The 12,750-nt window shown below is 62.6% G+C and overlaps 2 protein-coding genes across 2 annotated transcripts in view; one reads left to right on the top strand and one right to left on the bottom strand.

Moving 5' to 3' along the window:
• AMSG_11951 (uncharacterized protein) overlaps positions 1-9,595 on the top strand; it is an 11,148-nt gene extending 1,553 nt beyond the window's left edge. The window contains exons 2-4 of the mRNA XM_013901997.1: positions 42-2,938; positions 4,002-5,913; positions 6,426-9,595. Coding sequence (XP_013757451.1) covers positions 42-2,938; positions 4,002-5,913; positions 6,426-9,457 — 7,841 coding nt within the window. The 3' untranslated portion in view covers positions 9,458-9,595. The remainder of the gene's footprint in view (positions 1-41; positions 2,939-4,001; positions 5,914-6,425) is intronic.
• AMSG_06216 (uncharacterized protein) overlaps positions 9,572-12,750 on the bottom strand; it is a 3,397-nt gene continuing 218 nt past the window's right edge. The window contains exon 2 of the mRNA XM_013901941.1: positions 9,572-12,675. Coding sequence (XP_013757395.1) covers positions 10,227-12,675 — 2,449 coding nt within the window. The 3' untranslated portion in view covers positions 9,572-10,226. The remainder of the gene's footprint in view (positions 12,676-12,750) is intronic.

Genomic DNA, 12,750 nt, shown 5'->3' with positions numbered 1-12,750 from the left:
TGGTACCGTCTCCTTCTCCAACTTTGGCTATCTCGGCTCAGTCGCCTCCTACACCTGTGATGTGGGCTTTGACTTTGTCCTCGGCTTCCAGGAGCGGACGTGCATGGGCGGAGGCTGGAACGGAACAAGCAAGCCGCCGCCCACCTGCGCCGAGGTCTCGTGCCCGCCGCTCCCGGTGCTGCTTGACGGGACCACGACCTGTACCGGGGCGTCGAACGCGATCACGCCCGGTGCGTTTGACGAGACCTGCTCGTTTGCTTGTGATGACGGCTTCACCCTCCTCGGCTCGACGGCGCGGACGTGCACGTGGACGCCCGACTTGGGATCGATGTGGACCGGCGCCACACCGCCGTTCTGCTCGGCGTTCAACATCACCAACTCGTTTGTCACTGGCCTCGTCCCGCAATACACCGTGGTTGCCGGTGACACCATCGGCCCATTCCAGATGACCATTCGCGACTCCCTGGTCCAGCCGGTCGAGACTGGGCTTGACGTGCCGCAGGCGTACGTCTCGGCGCCGGCCGAGCTTGCCTCGCTCGACAACTTGGTCACGGTCTCCACCTACACTACCAACGGTATATACGATGTGACGATGCGGCCGCCGACGGTTGCGGGCTTTACGTACACGCTTCAGCTCGCTGTCAACAACGTCGACTTTGTGCTCGGAACTACTGCCGTCGACGCCGAGGTCGTGCCCGGCCCAGCGTCGGCAGCAGCGTCAACTCTCGACGATCTGCCCGATACGGGCACGCTCTCACTCGAGACGGCGACGGTGGTGACATACAGTGTCACGCTCCGCGATGCGTACGACAACGAGGTGACAACACCGCCGCTGGCGTCAGCTGTGTCGATTGCGATGCGGCTCGGCGTCAAGACGACGCCGGTGACATCGTTTAGCCTTGCCGGCTCCAAGCTCTCGTTCAGCGTGCTTGTGGCCGAGGGTGGAACGTACACGCTGCGGATCCAGGTCGGCGGCGAGGACATTCTCGGCTCGCCGTATGTGGCGCAGGTCTCAACGACGTGTCTTCCCGGAACGCGAAGTGTCGGGTCCGGCACTACTGGGGCATGTGTTCCGTGCGGGGTCGGCACCTACTCGGAGACGCGCAACGCTGCGTTTTGCACGGCATGTCCCGAGTTTATGCGCGCGCCCGAGGGATCGGCGTCGTGGATCAACTGCACCTGCCTCACCACATACTGGTTCGGACCGAACGGCCAGGTCGAGGGCCAGGGCTGTGTTCCGTGTCCGTTTGGTGCGGTTTGCGCCGGCGGCCACGAGCCGCCACGGCCGGGCCCCGGCTTTGAGCTCTCGGACGACGGCAGCTCGTTTGTGGCATGTCCGCGTCCGGCGTCGTGTGCCGGCAACGGAGTCTGTACCGAGGGCTACCGCGGGCGGCTGTGCGCCGAGTGCACCAAGGGCTGGTACCAGTTTGGCGACGGATGCCGCAAGTGCAAGGGATCGAACGCGCTGATCATTGTGTGCCTGGTGCTGGCAGTGTTTGGATTTGTGGCGGCCGTGGTGTGGATCAACATGCGCAACTCCAAGGTGTACGGGTATGCGGCGTTTGTCATTGCGCTCAACACGCTGCAGGCTGTGGCGATCTACGGGACGATCCGGCTGGAGTGGCACCCGCTGGTGCGCGGGGTGTTTGACGTTGTCTCGCTGGTGAACCTCAACCTCGACCTGGCGTCACCCGAGTGCGGAGTGGACGTCGGCGACGTGTGGATGTTCAAGTGGGGCATGACGATGGCGCTGCCGATCCTGTTTCTGTTTCCGTTTGCCGTGGTCACCCTCGGGTACATCGGACTGCGAAACGTGATGCGGAGGTGGCAGGCCTCGCGCGATGCCGACAGCGTGTACGGCAACAAGCGCTCGCTGTGCTCCCTCGAGTGGGCGGTGGTGTACGCGGCCGGGCGTGGGTACCTGCAGACGATCCTGCTGCTGTATCTGCCGCTGATGTACGCGGCACTGCGGTATGTGGACTGCACCGATGTGGGCGGCGGGATCGTGGTGATGACGACCAACCCGCAACGGCGGTGCTACACATCGTCATGGTACACGCTGCTGCCACTGATTCTGACTGTGGCGCTGATTGTGGGAACGGCCATTCCTGTGCTGCTGGGCATGTTCCTGAAGCGCAAGCAGGCGGCGTTGGATGAGGTGACGTTTGCGTCCAAGTACGCGTTCCTTGTGGCCAAGTATCGGAGCGACCTGTTCTGGTACGAGCTCGTGATTCTCGGGCGCAAGCTCGGGGTTGTGGTCTCTGTGTGCGCATTCTCGTCGCCAACAGTCAAGGCGACGATGGTCGCGCTGATGCTACAGTGCGTGCTAGCGTACGCGCTGCTCACTCAACACTACCCTTATGCTGAGTGGCACCACAACATGATGGACTTTGCTACCTTGCTTGGCTCTGTGGTGCTGCTGTGGGGCGGGACCATCACGTCGTCGCGGGTTCTGCGCGACGGAGTTGTGATCGCAGCGCTGGTGGCACTGCTGGGAATTGTGTGCGTCGGAGTGGTCTACGAGCTGTGGCGAATCAGGCAGCGCGACCAAGAAGAGGTCGAGTTTGTCTTTGAGAACATCGAGTTCGAAGGAGCCGGCATGGAGTCCGGGGTCGAGATGATGACAGTCGGGCATCATGCAGCCATGGACTTTGAGAGCGTACATGAGAGCGATGTCGGATCGATGATGAACCCAGCGTTCGAGTCGATGCACTTTGGCGGACTTGACTCGGTGATGAGTGCTGAAGGGATGGGCAACAGCAACGCGAGGCAGGCGGACAACGAAAGTGAGGATGGGTGCCTGATGGTCCCTGGCAACTCCATGGCCTTCCCAGTCTCGGCGTACAACTCAATGTCGTCGTGCGGGCTCGACTCTCTCAACAACTCAGCCACAACGGTTGATCCGATGATTGGCTCTGTTACTCAAATGCAGCCGTCGGTCCTCCTTCCTCCGCCGATGCCATCTCGCCCTGACGGCCCGCCTCCACAGTCGTCATCGTGCTCGTCGTCGTCGTAGCAGGATGCCGTAGTCTACCACTGGTCAGCCATAGCCAACACTTCAAAACTCCCACTCCCAACACGTCTTCCAAGCACTACCTCACTCCCCTCGCGCACAACTTGGCAGTGGAGATATGAGCCGTGGATGGGGAGGGCGGTGACAAGCAAAATACACGTGGTCCCAATGTGGTTGAATCATAATGCCGAAAACGCCCGTCACGCGGACGGCAACACGCAAAGCGACAAGGTGGAGAGCCAGCCAGCCAGCCAGCCAGCCAGCCAGCCCTACCACCACACTCCGTTCCCCAATACCTCTCCCCATCCCCTCCGCATACTTCCATTTCCTCTCTGTGACACACATACGCTACCTTACGTATACGTGCACTTTCCTTTCCCCCCACCCCCACCCCGACCCCTTCCCCCATGCTTGGACACACCCTCTTCATGGTCAAGCTAGCAGTCGTCTTCGGTGTGGCTCTCTTCGGTACGCCTCCGCATCTTTGCAGGGAGAAAAAAAAAATAGTCACTGCGGAAAATGCCTTTGGGAGCTCCCCCTCCCCCTCCCCTCCCCCACTCTCGCACCCACACCGCACTCGCGTTTCTTTGCGATACACTCATCCACCTCCTTGTCTTCCTCGTGTTGGGCTTTGCCTACCTCGGGTTCAACGTGCAGTGGCGCGCGCCCATGCGATCGATCGGTGGGGCCTCACCTTTCGGTTGGATGGCTCGACTGTCTATCCCTCAGCGGCTATGTCAAAGTGTCGAGCAACCGGCGAGTGGCCGCTGTGGACGCCCTCAAAGGCATACAACAACGCCGCCTTTAGCATCGCCCCCACTAGTCCCGCTAACATGGGATACGATGACACGTTCATGTGGCAGTATCGTGGCATCAATGGCCTGCAATCGTCATACTCTTCGTGGTATCCCGGAGAGCCAAACGACGGCAGCAGCGGACAAGACTGGGGCACCACCAACTTCATGAGTCCCCAGATGTGGGACGCAAGGGAAATGGGGCTATGTATCGCACCGTATGTGTTGGCCTTGATGCCACCAAGCTCCTAACTGCTCTCAACCTTGGGACAATCTACACCAACCCGGCAGACAACTTCTATCCGCTCATCCTCCGCCACTCGTTTATCACCCCCTCCTTCTCGGCACTCATCGGCTTTGACTCGACCGCGGCGTGTGACTCAGTCTCTTCGCCGGTTCCCATCCGCGGCTCGTACTTTTGGTACGACACCCCGATCCCCGTCTCAGAGATCGGCTCCGCCCGCACGTTGTGCATTTCAAACGACATGGGCGAGACGTGGCAATCCCAGACTGTGACGCTCAACATCGCGCTCGGCCGGCCGCATCCGACGTCGTACACTTTGCTCACGCCGGCAAGCGCGCTAGCCGGCGAGGCGACTATGATGACGCTTGGAGCAACCGATGCAGCGTACATCGACGGAAGCGGGCAGATCTCGTTTGTCGACCCAGCAAGCTACGATCCTGCGGCCTGTCCGGGCTTCTACTACGCCCCGACTGATGCCTGCTTCTGGATTCCAGATTACAGGATCTCGTCCCGCAATTCCGCGCTTGCCAAGTGCATGGCCCAGGGTGGCTTCCTTGTCGACTCGCTCGATGCTGACGAGTGGTCCGCGTACTTCGCCTGGTCTGCCACCCAGGACTATCTGTGGGATAACCCAACTCGTGTTCTGGGCCACCTGGCTTCTGATGTTCTCTTGTCTGACGTCGGTCCCGCTATCTCCTACTCGCCGCTAACCCGCGACACCTCGATGGACCGCGGGTTCTATGACAACTGGGCGTCTGACGAACCACTAGATGGCGAGAATTATTTGATCCAGCGCGTCGGCAACGGCGGCCTGTGGAGAGCGCATACTCTCACATCATCCATGGAAAATTACGCCTGCATGCGCCGCGGGCCGGCACAGATGTGCGACTTTGGTCGCGTCGCCGCTGTCTCCGCATCGGCATCGTTTGTCCTTCCAGATGCCAATCTCCGCGCTGCGGCCTCGTCGGGAACTACCACGTTCGCGGTATGCACACGCTCGGCCGCCAACAACGCATGGGTCCATCAGAAGCGACTCTCGCTCACCTACGTCGTGGCTGCTCCGTCTGCGCTCCGCGGACTCACTCCGACCGTCCTCCCAGCCGCCACTCCGGTCTCGTTTGTCCTCATCGTCGACCCGGCTCACCCCATTCATTCGCCCACAACCCAGATCGGCCTCTCGACTACCGGCTGTGCTACCGTCGCGGCCTCGGCGCCCTACACGGCCTCAACCGAGAACGTGACGCTGGCAACGCCCGCCGTCGCCGGATCATACTCAGTGTGCATGCGAACGTCGGCCAGCGATGGCTGGACAGACATGGGTCGAACCGTCGATGTGGTGACCGCGGCAGGCACCATCACCGCCGTCGCTCCTCCAGCTGTCGATGCTGGAACTCGGGCTGTAGTCCGGTTTGTGGGCGCGCGGACGGTCTCTGGTGCCGGCGCGGTTGTTGGGCTGGTGGCGAGTGGCATGGCATGTGAGGCCGGCTCTGGCTGGGTCGCCTACGCTCCGGTCATCGGCGGGCCGCTGGTGGATCTCGGCGTCCTCGCCTCACCTGGAGATCTCGATGTGTGCTACTCGGTTGATGGCGGATCCAACTTTGCCAAGCAGACAGCCACGTTGGCGGTGGCCAACGTCACTAGCACAAGCGTGAGCGGCCTGGCACCAGCCAGCGCCGAAGAGTGGATGATCGCGGTGGTGATGCGGTTCACGGCCGCCAACGAGCGCGCCGTCGACGAAGTCGGGCTCACCACCGACGGATGCAACAACGTCACAAGCGCAAGCAATGTGAGCGTGAGCGGGACTTCTGGGGTGTTTTGGCTCGAGGTCAATGGGCAGATAACGCCCGGAGCCTACGGAGTGTGTGCACGGAAGCGGGCGACTGACGGCGGAGCCTGGGTGGAGCAGAGCGGAGTCACATTTGTGTTGCATCCACCGCCGCCGCCGCCGCCTCCCTCGCCACCGCCGCCGCCGCCATCACCGCCGCCGCCGCCATCGCCACCGCCGCCGCCGCCCTCGCCACCCCCGCCCCCATCGCCACCGCCCCTCCTCCTCCATCGCCGCCGCCACCTCCCTCGCCGCCGCCGCCCTCGCCGCCGCCGCCGCCGCCCTCGCCGCCGCCGCCGCCTTCCCCTCCTCCTCCTTCGCCTCCTCCGCCACCTTCTCCACCACCACCTTCTCCTCCTCCTCCTTCTCCTCCTCCTCCTCCCTCACCTCCTCCGCCGCCGCCATCGCCGCCGCCGCCGCCGTCGCCGCCGCCTCCTCCGCCTCCGTCGCCGCCGCCGCCATCGCCGCCGCCGCCGTACGCCTGCAACTTGCTCTCGGATCCGGCCAACGGTACCGTCTCCTTCTCCAACTTTGGCTATCTCGGCTCAGTCGCCTCCTACACCTGTGATGTGGGCTTTGACTTTGTCCTCGGCTTCCAGGAGCGGACGTGCATGGGCGGAGGCTGGAACGGAACAAGCCAGCCGCCGCCCACCTGCGCCGAGGTCTCGTGCCCGCCGCTCCCGGTGCTGCTTGACGGGACCACGACCTGTACCGGGGCGTCGAACGCGATCACGCCCGGTGCGTTTGACGAGACGTGCTCGTTTGCTTGTGATGACGGCTTCACCCTCCTCGGCTCGACGGCGCGGACGTGCACGTGGACGCCCATCTTGGGATCGATGTGGACCGGCGCCACACCGCCGTTCTGCTCGGCGTTCAACATCACCAACTCGTTTGTCGCTGGCCTCGTCCCGCAATACACCGTGGTTGCCGGTGACACCATCGGCCCATTCCAGATGACCATTCGCGACTCCCTGGTCCAGCCGGTCGAGACTGGGCTTGACGTGCCGCAGGCGTACGTCTCGGCGCCGGCCGAGCTTGCCTCGCTCGACAACTTGGTCACGGTCTCCACCTACACTACCAACGGTATATACGATGTGACGATGCGGCCGCCGACGGTTGCGGGCTTTACGTACACGCTCCAGCTCGCTGTCAACAACGTCGACTTTGTGCTCGGAACTACTGCCGTCGACGCCGAGGTCGTGCCCGGCCCAGTGTCAGCAGCAGCGTCAACTCTCGACGATCTGCCCGATACGGGCACGCTCTCACTCGAGACGGCGACGGTGGTGACATACAGTGTCACGCTCCGCGATGCGTACGACAACGAGGTGACAACACCACCGCTGGCGTCAGCTGTGTCGATTGCGATGCGGCTCGGCGTCAAGACGACGCCGGTGACATCGTTTAGCCTTGCCGGCTCCAAGCTCTCGTTCAGCGTGCTTGTGGCCGAGGGTGGAACGTACACGCTGCGGATCCAGGTCGGCGGCGAGGACATTCTCGGCTCGCCGTATGTGGCGCAGGTCTCAACGACGTGTCTTCCCGGAACGCGAAGTGTCGGGTCCGGCACTACTGGGGCATGTGTTCCGTGCGGGGTCGGCACCTACTCGGAGACGCGCAACGCTGCGTTTTGCACGGCATGTCCCGAGTTTATGCGCGCGCCCGAGGGATCGGCGTCGTGGATCAACTGCACCTGCCTCACCACATACTGGTTCGGGCCGAACGGCCAGGTCGAGGGCCAGGGCTGTGTTCCGTGTCCGTTTGGTGCGGTTTGCGCCGGCGGCCACGAGCCGCCACGGCCGGGCCCCGGCTTTGAGCTCTCGGACGACGGCAGCTCGTTTGTGGCATGTCCGCGTCCGGCGTCGTGTGCCGGCAACGGAGTCTGTACCGAGGGCTACCGCGGGCGGCTGTGCGCCGAGTGCACCAAGGGCTGGTACCAGTTTGGCGACGGATGCCGCAAGTGCAAGGGATCGAACGCGCTGATCATTGTGTGCCTGGTGCTGGCGGTGTTTGGATTTGTGGCGGCCGTGGTATGGATCAACATGCGCAACTCCAAGGTGTACGGGTATGCGGCGTTTGTCATTGCGCTCAACACGCTGCAGGCTGTGGCGATCTACGGGACGATCCGGCTGGAGTGGCACCCGCTGGTGCGCGGGGTGTTTGACGTTGTCTCGCTGGTGAACCTCAACCTCGACCTGGCGTCACCCGAGTGCGGAGTGGACGTCGGCGACGTGTGGATGTTCAAGTGGGGCATGACGATGGCGCTGCCGATCCTGTTGTTTCCGTTTGCCGTGGTCACCCTCGGGTACATCGGACTGCGAAACGTGATGCGGAGGTGGCAGGCCTCGCGCGATGCCGACAGCGTGTACGGCAACAAGCGCTCGCTGTGCTCCCTCGAGTGGGCGGTGGTGTACGCGGCTGGGCGTGGGTACCTGCAGACGATCCTGCTGCTATATCTGCCGCTGATGTACGCGGCACTGCGGTATGTGGACTGCACCGATGTGGGCGGCGGGATCGTGGTGATGACGACCAACCCGCAACGGCGGTGCTACACATCGTCATGGTACACGCTGCTGCCACTGATTCTGACTGTGGCGCTGATTGTGGGAACGGCCATTCCTGTGCTGCTGGGCATGTTCCTGAAGCGCAAGCAGGCGGCGTTGGATGAGGTGACGTTTGCGTCCAAGTACGCGTTCCTTGTGGCCAAGTATCGGAGCGACCTGTTCTGGTACGAGCTCGTGATTCTCGGGCGCAAGCTCGGGGTTGTGGTCTCTGTGTGCGCATTCTCGTCGCCAACAGTCAAGGCGACGATGGTCGCACTGATGCTGCAGTGCGTACTGGCATACTCGCTGCTTGGACGGCACTATCCATACGCTGAGCGACACCACAACATGATGGATTTCTCAACGCTCTTCGGGTCTGTGGTGCTGCTGTGGGGCGGGACCATCACGTCGTCGCGGGTTCTGCGCGACGGAGTTGTGATCGCAGCGCTGGTGGCACTGCTGGGAATTGTGTGCGTCGGAGTGGTCTACGAGCTGTGGCGGATCAAGCAGCGCGACCAAGAGGATGCCGAACTGGTCTTTGAGAACATCGAGTTCGAAGGCGCCGGCATGGAGTCCGGGGTCGAGATGATGACAGTCGGGCATCATGCAGCCGTAGACTTTGACAGCGGCGTGCTGGAGAGTGAGAATGGGTTGATGATGAACCCGGTCTTTGGCTCAACCAATCCTTCGTTCGGCTCGACGAATGTGGACTTTGGCATGACGCCGTACCGCGGTCTTGACTCTGTCGTCGACGATGACGAGGCCAAGTCGAGCCTGGTAGATGGGAGCACAGCGCAGTTTCTGGCCATGCCAATGAGCACGATGGCGCCGACCTCTGCCTGCAACTCGCTCTCATCGTGCTGCTTTGACTCGGTCGACACGAGCGTCTCGCCGCTGACCTCAATTTCCCAGCCGCCGCCGATGCCGCTGTCGATGCCGCCGCCGCCTGAGATGCCTCTGGTTCCGCCGAGGCCCCCGGGACCGCCACCGCAAGATGTCCCGTCGTCATCTTCATCGTCGTGCGATTCGTCGTCGTCGATGTGAGAGAAACGTGTGTAAACCTTTTCGGTTCGGAATGGACAGTTTGTCCATCGCGCAAGCCGCGCTCCGCGACGCTTCGCAGACGTCGCAACGTCCATCAATCGCGGTACAAGAGTAGTACAATGTGTTAATGGCTGCCACAACAGAAAACAGTCGGCGATGCAGAGATGGACGCCGCACGCGGCGCAAAAGGTCCGCGGCCGCGATCGCTTACCATGAAGCTTCCGGCAGGCGAGGCAGTCGTGTCGCACGGCGGCTTGTTGTGGAAGGTGGTGATGACGAGCAGCCGCTGCAGAGGGACGCTTCCGCTGGCGGCAACAGCGCCGAGCTGACGGCGTCGGGGCTGGTGGCGAGGGTGTCGATGATGTCGTAGAGAAAAGCCACGCGAGTCATGGCGGGGCGTGGGCTCGCGTCAGCGCAGAGCGCGTCCGCGTCGATGAGCGCGGCGTCCAGAATCCAATACAAGGATGGCGTGCCACCACTTGCGCGGCCACGCCGACCGGCAAGCTCGTCCGTCGCAAGACGTCCTCGCGCTCTCCCGTCTGGCCGCGGTGTTCAACTCTGTAATGTTCTCCTTCCCGGTCGTCGGGGTCGTCAACGACAAGCTCCGCACCGTCCGCGCCCGCCGCTCCTCCGGATCGGCGCCATACAGCACCTCGCGCGCCTCGCCCGTGCTCCCAGGCGTCCGTCACTGCAACGGCAACTCAGGCATCATCGAGTTGTTCACTTCGAGACGCGCGACAACACGTCTGAACGACCGTACCGTTAAGGGTTAAAGGATATTGATGGTGGTCGACGCCTCCTGCAGCAACCATGTGTCGTCGGCGCCGCCGCGTGGCGAGAGGCAAACATACCAGGTGCCAGAGGCGATGGGCGCGAGATTGGCGTACGCAAAATACGCCTTGCCGCCCGAAACAGGTGACTTAAGCGGCGTCGCGTTGCAGAGCGACTCGTCGTGAGAGGCAATGAGACCGAGGGCAGGCGACCCGAGCGGATCAAACTCGGTGGCAAAGTCGACGGTGGTGCCGGCAAGAGCGGTACCGGCAGAAAACGATGATGGTGAGAGCGACACAATCGAAGTTGACGAAATAGCCTTGATCTGCACAGTGAGCGATGGGAAGGGCGTGAAAGTAACACCGTTGTCGGGTGAGAAGCAGAGCTTGTAGTCGCCAGCGGCGGTGACGCGGCCGAGATCCACAGCGGTCTCAGCGTCAATGATGGCAACAGAAGCTACCGAGGCTGAACAAGTCGAGGCTGCGCCAGTGAGTGCCACAATCGAGTTGCGCGGCATGGCTGCAAGACCTTGAATATCCAGTGCGACCGAGTCGCTCGCCATAAAGGTTGTCGGCACGACGCCTGTCAGTACGTCTGAGCCGTTCACAAACACGAGGGTGCTCTCGGGCGAGGTCTGCGCGACCCACGACGGGGAGCCGGGCGAATGGGAGAGGCAGACGTAGTGGGGACCGGTGACGCCAAGTGCAGGCAACGACACCTCGCCGCTCGAGTAGGGAACACTAGCGATCAGACCGTGGTAGCAGCCAGGGTTGGCAAAGATGCCGATGCGCGAGTCAGAAGTCGAAAACTCGCGGCCAGAGACCGAGAGCGTGGTCGGCACAGATCCAGGAACGACAGTCGGCGCAAAGGCCACGATCTCGGTCGGCAACGTTGCCACAAACCGGATACTGGCATCAGATGCGGTCTGCCGGAGCCACGATGGTTCGTCATACGACCGGAGGCAGATGCGGGCAACACGGCCTGCCCAGGTGCTGTTGACGGCGATCGAAGCGCTGGCGTCGTCGTCGAGCTCAAAAATGAGATGGCCTTCGACCGAGGTACAGCCATCAAACGAGAGGCCAAACTCAAGGCCTGGGTAAGTGTTGCCACCTCCAAGTGAACCGCCGAGGCTCAGCGCGACGTTGACTGAGCGATCGCCGTCGTCGCTGCTGGGAAGACCGACGTTGCGCGGCGAGACGGCAACAACCATGGAGTCGTCGACAGCGGCGGCCGTGGCATACCGGAACAGGTTGTCGACGATTTTGATGCCGGACGTTGTGTATGAGGTAGCACCCTGCGTCGGATTCATGGCAAAGAAAATGCCGCGCGCCTGCGAGGTGTACGTAATCGGATAGTCGCTGCGGACGTGCTGGACGCTGCCGCGCGGATAGAGCCCAAGCTGGAGTGATCCGGAAATCGGGTCGGTGGCAACAGCGACAAATCCGGGTCCTGCACTTGTGGGGGCGCAGCGTGTACCAGAGTATCCGGTAAGCACGGTGGTGCTGCTGCCGCCATCAAAGACAACGCCGTGGAGCAGCGGGTGGACTGGGTCGACCGGTGAGAGGGCAAGACTGTCGGCGGTGCAGTCGCGGGTCGGCGACCAATACATCCACTTGAGGCTCTCGCCGGTCAAGACAACTAGCGGGAGCGTCGAGTCGCGGAAAAGGCCCTGCAACTGACCCGCCGCCGTGGCATCGATGTTGGACGAGAGGATGATGCCGACCTTGTTGGCGGCGTGGTAGGTGCCGACCCACTGAGCACCGACGACCTCGACCGAGTAATTGCGTGCATGCAAGTAGTCCATGATAAAGACATCCGCGGCCACTAGGTTCTTGGCGCCGCCGCGCGGGTTGTTGACCTCGTAGTTGTTCCCGGTCACCAGCAGCCATCTGCCACGGCTCGCTGGAGTGGTACAGTCTGGCAGGGCCCAGCCCGGTGCACAGGTATGACACAGCGTCGACGACTCCATGGCGCATCGCGCGCAGCGTGAAACGGAGCAGCTGGTACGGCCAGAGCAGAGAGCGGGGAGCCTTTCCAAACTGTTCCGGGTCTGCAAAAGCGGGGGCGATGGGTTCCAGTTCATCGCGAAGACCGATTCCGTCAGCGAGGGCGAGCCGGCTTCAAAGTCGAGGCCCTCAACCGAAGTACCATCAGCCCAGACAAAGCCGACGCCACGATTGGTGGTGTACTTGAGGCCGGTCCACCTCGTCCCGGAGATACCGAGCTTGGACTTGACCATGGCCCGAAAGCCACGGGTGGGCAGGACAGCCGGGAAGCCACCTTGGGCGTTGCAAGTGCTGACAGTGGAAGCAAAGCTTGCGCTTGGAGCTAAGGGCCTAAAGACGCAGTGGCCAGGCACAATCTCCATCGCGCCCGGGAAAGAGCAGTCGACATCGGCTGCCGTGTGACCAGCAAGGAGCGCGACAGTGAGGGCAACGACCACCAGACTGCAGAGAGGGAGGAGGGGTGAGGGGTGGGGGGGGGGAGGGGGGAAGGGGAGGGGAGGGAGGAGAGAGAGCGTA

This window comes from Thecamonas trahens, assembly GCF_000142905.1.
Source record: "Thecamonas trahens ATCC 50062 unplaced genomic scaffold supercont1.26, whole genome shotgun sequence".
Taxonomy (NCBI): Eukaryota; order Apusomonadida; family Apusomonadidae; genus Thecamonas; species Thecamonas trahens.
Note: the sequence above shows the minus strand (reverse complement) of the source record. Positions and strands in the feature narration are given on the sequence as shown.